The sequence below is a fragment of the Pongo pygmaeus genome, chromosome 11 (genome assembly GCF_028885625.2).
Source record: "Pongo pygmaeus isolate AG05252 chromosome 11, NHGRI_mPonPyg2-v2.0_pri, whole genome shotgun sequence".
Classification (NCBI taxonomy): Eukaryota; Metazoa; Chordata; class Mammalia; order Primates; family Hominidae; genus Pongo; species Pongo pygmaeus.
This window is the reverse complement of record NC_072384.2, coordinates 134,398,973-134,413,849: the sequence shown is the minus strand read 5'-3', so window position 1 is coordinate 134,413,849 and position 14,877 is coordinate 134,398,973. Positions and strand designations below refer to the sequence as shown.

General features: G+C 53.3%; 1 protein-coding gene across 1 annotated transcript in view; it reads right to left on the bottom strand.

The window, feature by feature from the left end:
• Positions 1–14,877, bottom strand: part of MROH2A (maestro heat like repeat family member 2A) — a 59,002-nt gene that overhangs the window by 1,352 nt on the left and 42,773 nt on the right. The window contains 12 exon segments of the mRNA XM_054479036.1: positions 515–646; positions 2,300–2,455; positions 3,002–3,184; positions 3,295–3,444; positions 8,407–8,521; positions 9,058–9,195; positions 9,520–9,713; positions 9,793–9,952; positions 12,020–12,174; positions 12,606–12,758; positions 13,304–13,422; positions 13,949–14,072. Coding sequence (XP_054335011.1) covers positions 515–646; positions 2,300–2,455; positions 3,002–3,184; positions 3,295–3,444; positions 8,407–8,521; positions 9,058–9,195; positions 9,520–9,713; positions 9,793–9,952; positions 12,020–12,174; positions 12,606–12,758; positions 13,304–13,422; positions 13,949–14,072 — 1,779 coding nt within the window.

Here is a 14,877-nt window from a genome sequence, read left to right as displayed (position 1 = left end):
CATCACACAGCAGATGAGCAGCTGGCAAGTGAAGGACCATTGGCCACCTGTTACATTTTTCATATCCCATCTGACCAGAGAACCTGTGCTGTCCAACATGGTAGCCACAAGCCACGTGTAACCCTGAAGCACAAGTGTGGCTGGTCTGAATTAAGGTAAAGTGCCCCCTGGGTTTTAAGATGGTACCCAAAAAAATTATAAAATATCACAATAATGGTTTTTATACTGATTACATGTTGAAATGATCATGTTTTAGTTATTTGAGTGAAATAAAATATATTAAAATTAGTTTCACCTCTGCACTTTTCTGGATGTGCCTACTAAAAGAAACATCAGACAGCTGAAATAGGCACATGGCTTGCCTTCTATTTCTGCTGCCCAGTGCCGGTCTCGACATTGCATGTGTGGAAGGTAAACATAGGGCCCCAAGAAAGCTGTGGCAATCTCGACCCCCCAGCTCCAAGCCAGCGTGTGGCCACCTGAGACGGGCTGTTTCCCCCTTTGGCTTCCTCACCAGGATGGAGCACATGGTCGTCTGGAAAACGGTCATCTTGTCATCAGTAGTGGTATCACTTGGCCCTGAGGGATGCTCCAGGGACTTCCAGCCCCAGAAGTGCACACACTGAAACATGGTAGCCATACAGGCCTGCAGGGACACAGGACGGCAGCAGAGCCATCAGCCAGGCCAGGTGGTTCCCCGGAGGGATGAGGCTGGCAGGAAGCCAGAGGGCAGCCCCAGAAAAGCCTCACCAAGCCAAAGAAAGGCAGAGCTGGTGGCTCCTGGGAGGCCACCTGGGGCCTGAGCCCCTGCCAGCTTGAACATGGCTGCATGTGCATTTATAAAAAGCCCCTTGGGGGCAGATGCAGCCCCACCCGCCCCCTCAGCCAGCGCCTTTGTGCCCTCAGCAGCCCTGCCTGGCACCCAGCCCTCCATGGGATCAGAGGTGGGAGCCTGGCTTAAGCAGGCAAGACTGGGCACGTGTCCTCACCTCCCAGGCCCAGTCCACCAGCATCTGCCTTGTGACCAAGCCTGCTGGCCACAGCTTCTGGAGACGGCAGGGCAGGAAGACAAAATGCTTCCGCCTCGGTAGCCCTTTCCTCACTCTCGGTCACCCTTGCTGGGTGCACCCTGGTGCCTTCCCTGAAGCCCCCCCGCCACCCCACTGGACAGTTGTCGATAAAACATGGAAGAACAGTGTGGGCTGAAGACAGAGGGTGGTGAGGACTGGCAAGGAAAAGGAGCCTCTGGGCAGTGACACCTTGTGCCCAGGGTGGCCAGGGATGGTGTGGCAGAGGGATGTGGCAGAGCCCGGAAGCTGGGGTGGTGAGTGCAAAGCCCAGGTCTAGGGAGCGTGCATCTCAATACCCCTCACTGCCTGTAAGGGCCACCTGGGCTACCCGGGCCACCCACTCCACCCCACCTGGAAACTGCTGCCCTCACAGTGATGGGACTTGTCCTGTGACCCCAGAGCTGGGGTCCAAGGCACCTGCTGAAAATGGCCATTGCATTTCTTTCATGTGGGGCCAGCTGCATCCCAAGGCTTACTAGGCGGGGGCAGAACCTCCCCACTTCCTGACCCCACCCCCCAAGTCCGTAAGAAGAGACTAGAGAGAGAAGAGGGTGGTCCAGGTCGTGGGCCATGCAGGGAGTGAGGAGCCTGAGGTCCCCAACCAGCCAGGGTTAGCCTGAGAGGCAGCAGCTCAAATGAGAGCACTCATTTACTCACAAATCTGTCTCTCCCTCTCCTCCCGCCCCAAAGCAACAGAGGAGCTGGGCCGTGGAGAGGGAGAAACCAGGCCCGCTGCCATCCCAACACGGGCCTGCCCCACAGGGAGCAGGCAGTGGACAGGACCACTTTGGGGTATTTTGAGTCCTAATACTCAAAAGTGACCTGCCAGTTACAGAATCTGCTAGAAGAAAGGCTGTGGGCAGAGGAGGGCTATAGGCAGCCACCACGCCATGTCCCCCGACACGGGGCTGAGACTGCTCAGTGAGGTGGCTTTGCAGGTCATCTCGGATGGCCTCTCTCCTCAGCCTGTGTGAGGGATGGAGGGCAGCAGGGAGCAGGCTGTGGCCTCTGGGATCTCAGAGAAAACCGACTGAGGCGGAGAAAAGCTTGCAGCTCACCAAGCCAGCAGACCCAAGGACCTGTTTCCTTGGGGGACAGTGGGCCCCAGACCGGGACACAAAGCCCAGCATGTGTCTTACTTGGGCTGCATTGGAGCAGGGGTCCTGGGAGTGCAGCCTTGGGGGACAGCGGGCCCCAGACCGGGACACAAAGCCCAGCATGTGTCTTACTTGGGCTGCATTGGAGCAGGGGTCCTGGGAGTGCAGCATGAGGGGGATCCAGGCCTTCTTCACCTCTCCTTTGAAGAAATGCTTCTTGGACATCCCGACCACCCTTGCCAGCTTTCCAAAGAGGATGAAGGCTTTCAGACGCAGCAGCTCGCTCTCCTGCGGCCGGGATGGACACAGGCTGACATGCAGGCAGCAGGAAGCCCAGCAAAACCCCAGCCATTCTCCAAGGAACACCCAATGCCTTGGCCCCTGCAGAGACTTCTGGATCATTCTGTCAGGGTGTAGTCTCTCCTTCGGCAGGGATCACGTAGCCCTCAAGGGGCTGGGCATTGCTCTGGTCTTTGTGCCCGCCTCTTCCCTGGGTGAGGGCTTGTGCGGGATCTGAGTGCACAGCCCTGCCTAGCAGAGGCCCAGGGTGACACAGGTGCCCTGGGGGTATTTGTAGGTGCAAGGAATAAAAGGGGGAGACCCTTCCCTCCTAGCAGGGCTGCAGAGGCCCAGGAGCTGTCACTTGACAGCACTGATTCTCTGGAACTTAGAAGAATACCTTTTATTTCACAAGATCCTGTGATCAGCCAGTCGCTACACTGGCACCCAGCAGGAGCCTCAGCTCTTTCTGCTCTAGACCCCATCTCTTCCTTAGGGTCTGAGAAGTGCCCACTCCTTCACTGAGCAAGCTCAGAGGGCTCTCGTCAGACTCACGTTGTCGAAGAAGATCCTGCACTGCTCAGACATGGCGTCGAAAGAGGACCCCACATCCCCTTCTCGGAGCTCAGCCAGGATCTTGGTCAGGGCCTCCATGCCCTCGGCAGTCACGCTGGTGCTCACGGGCTCCCTCAGGGGGCCCAGGCACTTCTCCAGCAAGACCTTCCGGTACTGCTTCACCTGGAGGGGCATGGGCAGCCCTCAGCCTGCACCCTCCCTCCCAGGCTGACTGGGGCACCCGGCCTGCACCCTCAGCTCCCGGGACCTGGGCCCAGGGCTGGGCACAGTACCTTCTTGGGGGCGCCCAGGGCCATGTTGCCGAGGGCACGCAGGGACAGCACCCGCAGGGCCTCGTCTTCCTCCTGGTCAGCACCCTTCTCCAGCAGCAACACTGCCGGCTTCAGCAGCTTCTCCTGGTACAGAACTGGGTCGCTCATGAACTGGAAGGGAGAACATTGGGCAATTATCCCCAGGGCAGGTTCATTTCTCAGCAGCAAGGTGGGACGTGGGAGGAGAGGTAATGCAGATTGGTGGCTCTGTGGACAGGAGGGGAGGGGCTCTGAGAGCCTCCGTTTCCTCTCTATAAAAAGGGGGTGATGCTAGTACCTGCCTCAGGGTCTGTGTGGGAATTTAATAAGGAAATATGGGGGGAATGCTAGATAATTGTTACATATATATATATATTAATTTGTCATTTATTTTTTCAGGTAACATAACAGCCACTGCCAAATGCAAGAGCCACGCCCACCTGCATCTGAACAGAAAGGCACAAAAAACATGAATTTCACTTTCAGGAGAATTACTATTGGCCTAGTACTCCAAGTGCCAAAACCTCACTGGTATGCGTGTGTGTACATGCGTGTGTGCACATGTGTGTACATGTGTGCATGCAAGCACCTGAGTATGTTTGAAAGAGGCCTGAAAAGAAAATTAAACACCAAATTGGTGAGTCCAGGGACAGGAGAAGTGAGCATCTATTGACTGTTCCCACATCTAGTTCCTTAAACCCCCGTTAGGCGCAGTTGCTCTAAGCTTCTAAATGTTTTGTCTCCACCTCAGTCCACCTCCAGCCTGTCCCAGACACCAGCATCAGCAATCACAGGAGCTTCCTACAGCACTTCCGTTCATTTTAAACATATACTGAGCACCTATTCAGGGCCAGGTAGAGCAGTGAATACAACTAGCACAACCTATTTTAAATGCTCTTCAGGGAAAATTCCTGAAGAGTAAAGCCCCCACACTATTGTCAGCAAGCATTAAAAAAAAATCATTTATAATCCACCCTTATCGAATTTGAAGAATTTAAATAGCTTGCTTCTTAAAAGCTGAACCTAATTTTTTTCTTTTTTTTTAATTTTTTAGTTCTGGGGTACTTGTGCAGGAAGTGCAAGCTTGTTACATAGGTAGACATGTGTCATAGTGGTTTGCTGCACCTATCGACCCATCACCGAGCTATTAAGCCCAGCATGCATTAGCTATTTTTCCTAATACTCTCTCTTCCCCCACCCCACCCCCAACAGGCCCCAGTGTGTGTTGGTCCCCTCCCTGTGTCCATGTGATCTCATTGTTCAGCTCCTACTTATAAGTGAGAACATGGGGTGTTTGGTTTTCTTTTCCTGCATTAGTTTGCTGAGGATAATGACTTCCAGCTTCATCCATGACCCTGCAAAGGACATGATCTCATTCCTTTTTACGGATGCATAGTATTCCATGGTATACGTGTACCACATTTTCTTTATCCAGTGTATCATTGATGGGCATTTGGGTTGATTCCATGTCTTTGTTATTGTGAATAGTGCTGCAATGAACATACACGTGCATGTATCTTTGTAATAGAATGGTTTATATTCCTTTGGGTATATGCCCAGTAATGGGATTGCTGGGTCAAATGGTATTTTTGGTTCTAGGTCTTTGAGGAGTTGCCGCACCGTCTTCCACAATGGTTGAACTAATTTACATTCCCACCGACCATGTAAAAGCATTCCTATTTCTCTGCAACCTTGCCAGCATCTGTTGTTTCTTGACTTTTTAATAATGGCCATTCTGACTGGCATGATAGGGTATCTCATTGTGGTTTTGATTTGCATTTACCTAATGATCAGTGATATTTAGCTTTTTTTCATATGTTTATTGGCTGCATGAGTGTCTTCTTTGAGAAGGGTCTGTTCATGTCCTTTGCCCACTTTCTAATAGGATTGTTTGTTTTTTTCTTGTAAATTTGTTTGAGTTCCTTGTAGATTCTGGATATTAGACCTTTTTTGAATGGATAAATTGCAAAGATTTTCTCCAACTCTGTAGGTTGCCTGTTCACTCTGATGATAGTCTCTTTTGCTGTGCAGAAGCTCCTTAGTTTAATTAGATACCAATTGTCAATTTTTGCTTTTGTTGCAATTGCTTTTGGTGATTTTATCATGAAATGTTTGTCCATGCCCATGACCTAAATGGTATTGCCTAAGATTTTCTTCTAGTGTTTTTATAGTTTTGAGTTTTACATTTAAGTCTTTAATCCATCTTGAGTTAATTTTTGCATAATGTGTGAGAAAGGGGTCCAGTTTCAGTTTTCTGCAAATGGATAGCCATTTCTCCCAGCACTATTTTTAAAATATGGAATCCTTTCCCCATTGCTTGTTTTTGTCAGGTTTGTCCAAGATCAGTTGGCTGTAGATGTGCAATCTTATTTCTAAGTTCTCTATTCTGTTCCACTGGTCTATGTGTCTGTTTTTGCACCAGTACCATGCTGTTTTGGTTACTGTAGCCTTATAGTATAGTTTGAAGTCCAGTAGGGTGATGCCTCCAGCTTTGTTCTTTTTGCTTAGAATTGTCTTGGCTATACAGGCTGAATTCTACAAGAAATACAAAGAGGTGGTCGGGCGCGGTGGCTCACGCCTGTAATCCCAGCACTTTGGGAGGCTGAGGCGGGCGAATCACAAGGTCAAGAGATCGAGACCATCCTGGCCAACATGGTGAAACCCTATCTCTACTAAAAATACAAAAATTAGCTGGGTGTGGTGGCGCATGCCTATAGTCCCAGCTACTCGAAAGGCTGAGGCAGGAGAATCGCTTGAACCTGGGAGGTGGAGGTTGCAGTGAGCTGAGATCATGCCATTGCACTCCAGCCTGGCGACAGAGCAAGACCCTGTCTCAAAAAAAAAGAAAAAGAAATACAAAGAGGAGCTTATACCATTTCTTCTGAAACTATTCCAAACCATTGAAAAGGAAGGACACCTCCCTAACTCATTCTATGAGGTCAGCATCATGCTGATACCAAAACCAGGCAGAGATACAACAAAAAAAGAAAACTTCAGGCCAATATCCCTGATGAACATCGATGCAAAAATTCTCAATAAAATACTGGCAAACTGAATCCAGCAGCACATCAAAAAGCTCATCCACCACGATCAAGTAGGCTTCATTCCTGGGATGCAAGGCTAGTTCAACATACGTAAATCAATAAACATAATTCATCACATAAACAGGCCTAAAGACAAAACCACATGATTATCTCAATAGGTGCAGAAAAGGCCTTCAATAAAATTCAACATCCCTTCATGTTAAAAACTCCCAACAAACTAGGTATTGAAGTACCTCAAAATAATAAGAGCCATTTGTGACAAGCCCACAGCCGATATCATACTGAATGGGCAAAAGCTGGAAGCATTCCCTTTGAAAACTGGCACAAACAAGGATGCCCTCTCTCACCACTCCTATTCAACATAGTATTGGAAGTTCTGGCCAGGGCAATCAGGCAAGAGAAAGAAATAAAGGGTATTCAAATAGGAAGGGAGGAAGTAAAAATGTCTTTGTTTGCAGATGACATGATCCTATATCTAGAAAACCCTATTGTCTCAGCCCAGAAACTTCTTAAGCTGATAAACAACTTCAACAAAGTCTCAGGATACAAAATCAATCTGCAGAAGTCACAAGCATTCCTATACACTAACAACAGGCAAGCAGAGAGCCAAATCATGAATGAACCCTATTCACAATTGCTACAAAGAGAATAAAATACCTAGGAATACAGTTAACAAGGGAAGTGAGGGGCCGCTTCAAACGAGAACTACAAACCTCTGCTCAAAGAAACCAGAGAGGCCACAAACAAATGGAAAAATATTCCATGCTCATGGATAGGAAGAATCAGTATCATGCAAATGACCATACTGCCCAAAGTAATGTATAGATTCAATGCTATTCCCATTAAACTACCATTGACATTCTTCACAGAATTAGAAAAAATTATTTTAAAATTCATATGGAACCAAAAAAGCTGAACCTAATTTTTAAACAGCCATAATTAGCTAGCATTTAATGAGCACTTACCTCCCAAGCAAGCAATACGTACATGGTCTGTCTCATTTAGCTCTCACCAAAGCCCTGAAAAGAAGGCACTGCTTTCCCCGATTTGGCAAATGGAGAGCTTGAAGCTCAGAGACGCTAAGTAACTTCATCTCCAGCCAATCAGCAACTGAGTGGAGGCTCTTAACCAGGCCCTCGGGTTCCAGCACCTGGGCCTGGCCCTGTGTGGCTTCCAGCCACTGAAAATTCTAAACTCAGACACATCAAAGGCCAGGTCCTGGGTGAGACAACGAGGGAGCACTTCTCCTTCCCATGCTCATTTTGAAGATTTACAGAGGCCTGAACACAGGGAGGGGCCTGAAGAACCTATAGATGCTTGGTGAGTACCTCCCAGACTAGTCTTGTACTTCCAGGAGCTTTTGTACAGCCCACTGCCAAAACTCATTTTCCTATTTTTAAGTGTTGGGGAAAAGAAATATAGAAAAGAAAATTTTATGGCACATGAAAATTCCATGAAGTTTAAATTCCAGTGTCCATCAATAAGGTTTTGTTGACACCGTCATGCCCACTGGTTGACGTATTGGCTGTGGCTGTTTTCCTGCTACAGCTGAGTTGGCCACAGAGCCAAAAATTTACTATGCAGTCCTTTACAGAAAATACTGGCTGGCCTCTGGCCTGGGCTGCGGTTGGTTCCTAGGGTGCATCGGGCATCATTGCCCTCAGGACACTCCAACACTCGCTCTGAGATAGGGTCGCTGGGCCCTGCCTTCCCACCTGGCAAAGTCCCTCGGCCTCTCTGAGTCCTCCTGCAGGAAGCCTGCCCCAGCGAGAACCCAGGTGCCCTCCCTGGGTCCCCTGGGTCGCTGTACTTGCCTGGTCACACATCAGTTAGCTGCAATGCTGCAGGGCTCAGCCTGTCTTTCCAGCAGGGCCTGCCCTGCACTACTCATGTGATGAATGAATGAAGGAGCAGAAGAGAGAATGAGCACTCAGAGGAGGGGTGCTCACCTGTCCCCCCCAACTCCCATGCCTTGGAGACGAGCCATCCCCAGAAGAATCCAGGGACCCCATCCCCTCTGCTTGCACCCCGCCCGCACCCGGTGCCTCACTTCCACGCAGACCGCTGTGCTGCTGATGCGGCAGCTCAGGACTTCTGAGTCCATGCCCCTGAGCACCAGCTGGGCCAGCCTCTGCCTGTGGCCCTCCACATGCTGCACGCACAGCCTGCAGAGGAGAGACAGTGCCATGTCGCAGAGGCGGCCCCGCCCCTGCCTGACGTTTGCCAAGAGCTGGGTGGGGCCGCACCGGTGCCTGGACCCTGCTGGCAGGATAACCCCGGACAGATGTCCTAACATCTCTGAGCTTCTCCCTCCTCTTCCTGGGGGCTTGGTTGAGGTTGTCAGTGAATCAGTCATTGTCTATCTCCTTTTTACAAAGGGGACTAGAGTGAGGGCGGCTCTGGAGTGACTAGGACCCCGGAAGTAACTCCATCCCTGGCCTGCTCCAGACCCTGTGTGGCCCTGGGGGCAAGCCCCTCCTCTCTCTGCCCTCATATCTGCTCTGAGCAGGAAGGGTTCCAATAAAAGGTTCTCATTGTCTTGCACACCACTGCCATCCTAGAGTCACAGGTTAGCGTGGCAGTTCCCCCAGAAAGAAGGCATTCAGCCATGACCGGACCATGTCCTCGCAAGGAGCCCTTCCATCCAGCAAGGAGGTGCCTCTGCAGGTCCCCCTGCCACCCTGTGGGAGCCAGGGCCCACCTGGCCAGCAGGCTCACACCCTCCAGGAATGTCCCGCCGTCCTGCAGGAGGTCCCACACTGCCTGCTCGTCCAGGGCACGCGCCAGGTGCTGGCTCTTGACTCTCTTGAACAAGAGCTGCATGGACTTGATAGTGACCCTGAAGGGAGGTGGGAGCTTGTGATGCGCTGCCCTGCTGGGAGCACATGGCCTGGGGAGGCTGCTGCAATCTGTGAAGTGGGGCCCCAGTGCCTGCCAGGCCCAGCCCAAGGGACTGAGGGAAAGGTCCAGGGAGGGAGTGGATCTGCAAGCTCTGAAAACCACACCGTGCTTGACACACATGAGAACGGCATCTTGAGTAAGATCATCTCCCACCAGGTGAAGACAGAGGGCCCCTCAGTGGAGTCCACTGGCAACTAAGGGGCAGCCCGTGGCTACACCCAGCCCAGGCCTGCTGCCTTGCACCCACCACCCTCGAGAGCACCTTTGCAGGTTCATCTCCTCGGGCAGAGGAGTGGTGTGGACCAGCTTCCACATCTTCAAGACTGGCGGGGCAGCCTCTGGTCGGTGGCTGCTGCCAAGTTGTAGCAGGAGGGTGTAGGTGAGGTCAGGGAGAAAATCCGGGAGCTTGTCATTCTCATCCAGCTTCTGAATGAGAAGGTGGATGGTGCACAGGGTCTGCAGAGAGAAGGTCCAGGGCATCAGGCTCCTACCCAGAGACCCCTGAGTAGCCTTGGGGCCTGCGCCTGCAACTCACCATCAGGGGGTCCACTGCAGCCAGGCGCCAGATGTCAGCCTTGGAGGTGGCACTGACTCTGGGGCTGAGCCATGACTGCAGCCGGCCCATCAGGCTGTGGAGCATGGTCCGGGCGAAGGGCACGTTCTCCGACACTGCCAGCCACACCTCTGCCAGGTGGCTAACCAAAGTTAGGGCACAAGGACTGTGAGTTTCCTGGCATGTGCCCTGGCAGGAAAGAATCCCTTTCACCCCCTTGACAGCCCCCTAAGTAGGGGTTGGACTCTGGGGACTGAATCTCAGGGAGGTGGAGGGAGCCGCCAAAATTTGCGTGCTTAGAACCCAGGTCCCTGACACTACACTCAACCCCCTTTCTCTGCATGGGCTCACGGTACCTTTGGGAAAGCCATGGCCCCCACGGAAGCCCCAGCTCCACTGCTAGATGACCACAGAGACCCCCACCTGCTTGATGACTGTACAGACATGTCCCACAATACCTCCTAGTGCCCAATTTGCATCAGGTTGGTTGTCGGTAGCTTTCTGATATTATATCACCTAACCCTCCCAACACATCTTTGAGGAAGGTATTTTGTCTCCCTATTCCACAGAAGAGGGAAGTGAGGCTTGCAGCAGTCAGGCCACCTACTAAACTATAGTTGGAAAAGGGCCTTCCTGGTTTCCAAGTCCAAGTCCACAGCCCTGCTGAGAAGGGAAGTCCCCCAGGATAGGTACAGAGGCACAGAGAGCGGGGCATCTGGGAGGTTCTAAAAGGCTAATGTGAGTCTAACAAGTCTAAATATAATTTAACAAGGTTAAGTTGAACAAAGAGATGTGTAAACTGACTATTGGAACCCACAAAACCAAATGCTCAAGAGCAGAGTGGTGAGTTTGGGTCTGAGGGGAGATGTGCCTGGGGGCCTGGGGCAGGAATAAATGGAGAGGGGGCAGAGTGCACTCATCAGCACCCACTGTAAAGAAGCCGTGGGGTGCAAGGAAACAAGAAGGGGCACCTCAGTCCTACAACAGCAAGAAACAACTACCAACAATGACACAATCCTGGAAGACAGCCCCAGGCTCTGGAATGCAGCCCTGCTGATACCCTCACCACAGGCTTGTGAGACCCTGAACAGAAAGCCCAGCTAACCCATGCCTTGACTCCTGAACCATGGAAATTGTGAGCTAATCCATGGATGTTATTTGAAGCTTCTAAGTGGGTGGTAATTTGTTATGCAGCAATAGCAAACCAATACAGATTTTGGCAAACTAAGTGAAAGCCAGTGTGACGTGGCCACCAAGTACACCGGCCTGACCCAGGGCTGAACTGCACATCCCCCTTACCCCCACCCAGCACTGCCCCATGAGCCACTGAGCCTCGTTAAATCATGAAACCTGCACCACCCTCCCAGCTGGACCCACGGCAGGGCTGCCCTTACGAGAAGCAGCTCCACGGGGGAGCCATGCTTGCATTTCGGGCAGGTCAGCCCTTATGGCTCTGGAGCCAGGGCCTGTTTTTAAAACTCTTTTCTCTGTTCCAAGCCTCTTACTTAGCCTGACATCTCCTCACCTCCCTGCACCAGCACAGGCTCCACTGCTCTGGGGATGACTGCCTAGCTCTTTCTGGCTCCTCCCAGATGAATTCTGGTACCACCCCAAACAGACTCCCCACATGTGGGGAGACCATGCCCAGCTGCCTGTGCCATCACGCTGTAGCACACACAGGAGCTTTGCACTGTTTGCAGAGAAACACCAGTACAGATGGGGTCACTCTGCATCACTCATGGCCACCTCCGGGGCTGGAGGTTGGGCCATTCTCCCCTTGAAGACTGGGACAAGTCGCTTCCCCTCTTAGGACACATTTTGAAAGAAATAGGGACAGCCTGGAATATCTCCAGGGCTTGCTCAGGCCTTGGAGCCACATCCTGCAGCCGATCTGCTGGAGCTCTGTTCGCAGGGAAGGAAAGGGCTACTCTGGGAGAGAATGAACTCCACAGACACTGTCCCGGGCATGTGAGGAGCTACAGGTCCAGATTCCAGCTCCATGTGGCGAAGTTCTACAAGCCTGGGCTCTGTCAGTGGCTCATTGGAGGCTGGCACCTCCTGCAGGAGGTACAGGAAGAGGGCTTCGACCTCCTTCAGGGTAGGGCAAGGTACTGCCCAAGGCTCCAGGCTTCTGGGACACATCGGGGTGGTGAGTTGGGTACGGTCAAATGGCACAGGAGGCCGGGGCCACCTCCTCCAGGGCACCCACCTCTCCATGGGCAGTGGCTGCCTCAGGAGCGATGTGAGGATGGTCTCCTGGTGGTGGTGCGCCAGCAGCAGGATGCCTTCAATGAGAAGGCGCCGCACCTCTGGGTGGTCCACCACCGGCAGGTGCACCAGGATGGCACTCAGGATCTCGGCCACCTAGGTAGGGATGGGGCATCACCGGAGGCAGCCCAGGCCCCCGTGGCCTCCTGCACTAACCCCATGACATGCCCCTGCTCCAAGGGCTCTGGCCCAGTTGGACAATGGGCAGGTTAAATGCCCAGCACCCTCTCTAGTGCATCCTCTGGTCTCTGCCTCTAACTCATTTTCCCAGGCTTTCAGTGCAGGAGGTGGTGTGCTCCGGGGAGGAGAGCCTTGATCTCCAGGTCAACGTGCACTTAACTAACCAGACTACCTTCAACACACTTCTTGCTAGCTCTAGAACTCTGTTTCCTCCTCCTCTTTAGCAGCCAAGGGTTGGCGGAGGCATTCTCAGTGAGTGCTGGTGAGGCCCTCGTCCTTCCCTCTCATCTGGGCACACCAGGCAGCCCCAGCCCCTCTCTCTGGTGGCCCTGCCGCGGCTCTGCCACCTTGTCCTCCAGCTCCTTGGCCCGCATCTGGAGGAAGGAGGCTATCCAGGTGACAGAGGCCTTGTCGTGCTGTAGGTTCACGGCCCCAATGTTCTCGCAGAGCTTCTGGATGAGCGAGACCACCTCATCACAGCTAAACTCCATGCAGACCACCTAGGAGCAGAGCGGGTGACTCCCCTGCCCTCCTTTGCCACTCCATGACTGCTGACACTCCCTCCTCCCCTGTCCCACCCATGGCCCCACTCCAGGCTCCCATCCTCCCTCAGACCATGGCCATGGCCTCCTCCTGGGCTGAGCCAGAAGGGGCTGGTCTCCTGAAGTCCCCAGCCCCTGTTTGGGTAGCTCCAGGCACTTCCATTCATCACTGTGCCATGAGCCGGCCCACATGCCCACACCACGTGCAGGGCCTGTCCAAATCATTCCCATGGCCCTTTCAGCACTCAGTGTGGCACATCACAGGGACAGGAGGAAGACAGCAAAGCAGATTAAGCACCTACTGTGTGCCAGAGACAAAGTAGGGACCTGACATACTGCAGGCCCTTTCAACACAGAGGGCAGGAGTTGGGCCAAAGGCCGTGGAAGCCGAGACCCCAGAAAACTTGGGCTGTGAGGCCAGCCCAGGAAGGCCTCCCTCCCTGAGAGACGGCCAAGGGCCCTGAGACAAGCCTGGCAGCCCAGGCAGGCTCCCCGGCTGTCACCTTGGCGATTCTGGAGGATGCACAGAAGATCTTCTCCACATCTGTGCTCTGGAGGTCCCCCTTACATTTCTCAAGCTCCTTCTCCTTGGAAGGGCCCCACAAGGAGCAGGTCTGGCTTGCTGTCGGGAATACAACTTCAGAAATGACCAGCAGGGACAAAGGGCCTGGCCACCCCCACTTCGTGGCTACCTCCTGCCCTGGCTTTGCAGGCCTGAGCCACCCTCCAGCATGTGAACGTCCCAGGCGTTCTGACCTTTGCTGTCACTGGTCCTTCCCTGTGGCGGCCTCTGCCCGCACCACCTCTCCACCCAGCTCAGAGGCCTGCTCTCCCTTGAACTCAGCTCTGGCCAGCTCTGTCACATGCTTGGCATCTGGGAGCTGACTTTCTCTCAGCCAGGCCCTCAGTGCCCAGCACTTGCCCTCTGTGGGTCAATCTGAGCTAATGAACCTCTCCTTCTGGAAGCTTCCATGGCCTGTTGGTGAACTCTCCCCTCCCTGCTCCCTCTAATGGTCACCTGTGTTTGTCTCCATGCCTGCCTGCACAGAGGCCATCCTTCCCTCCAGGGCAGGCCGCAGCCCACAATCCTGGAGTCAGCCCTTTCTCCCTCCCAGAGGAGCTGGTCCTCATGTCCTGCCCTCTCATACCGTGAAGATCTAGCAGGCTGGACAGGACACTCATTGAGGCCACGCGGGTTCTTTGATGGGCATCACAGGTGCACGGGGCGATGAGTCCGACCATTGTGCCAAACTGCCCCAGCTTTAGGTGGATCTGAGGGACAGGAGACCACGGGTTCACACCTCTGTGCTCTCATGCACACCTGGGGCTGCCCAGGGGCAGCATAAAGGGCGACTTGATAGGGCAAACCCTGCTCTGAAACAATCATTTGGGGAAGGGGAGGGTGCCACTCTCTGTCCCCTGCCCAAGCATCAGCCTCCCCTGCCCACAGCTGGGCCCCTGGAGGCTGGGCAGCCTGGATCTGTGGGCCCCAGCTCAGGACTCCCTCCGACTCAGCTCTGCTCAGTTCACAGCTCTGAACTTGGGCCCAGTTGTTCCTGTAATGAACCCTGGGGATCAAATCAGGACTCCCTCCGACTCAGCTCTGCTCAGTTCACAGCTCTGAACTTGGGCCCAGTTGTTCCTGTAACGAACCCTGGGGATCAAATCAGGACTCCCTCCGACTCAGCTCTGCTCAGTTCACAGCTCTGAACTTGGGCCCAGTTGTTCCCGTAACAAACCCTGGGGATTAAATCAGAGCTTCCTGCTCACTAGCTGAGCAGCCCAGGCAGGGTACTCTGCCTCTCAGTCTCATGTTTCCTGTCTGCACAGTGGAGATGATGATGGCACCTCCTCTTGCAGGGAATGTCAGGAGAGCCCAGTTGAAGCCCTCCACACAGCCTCTGGCCTCACATGTTACTGAGTGTTGGACTTGGCCCCTGCCTCATTTTGCTGAGCCTTCATCCCCACCTCCATCCAGGTGCCCAGGACCAGGGTCCTGCCCAGCTCACTTCTCTCCCTGCACCAGACACCCATCCCTGCACCCCAGACCCTGACTCCATCATCCTCCTGCCACAGC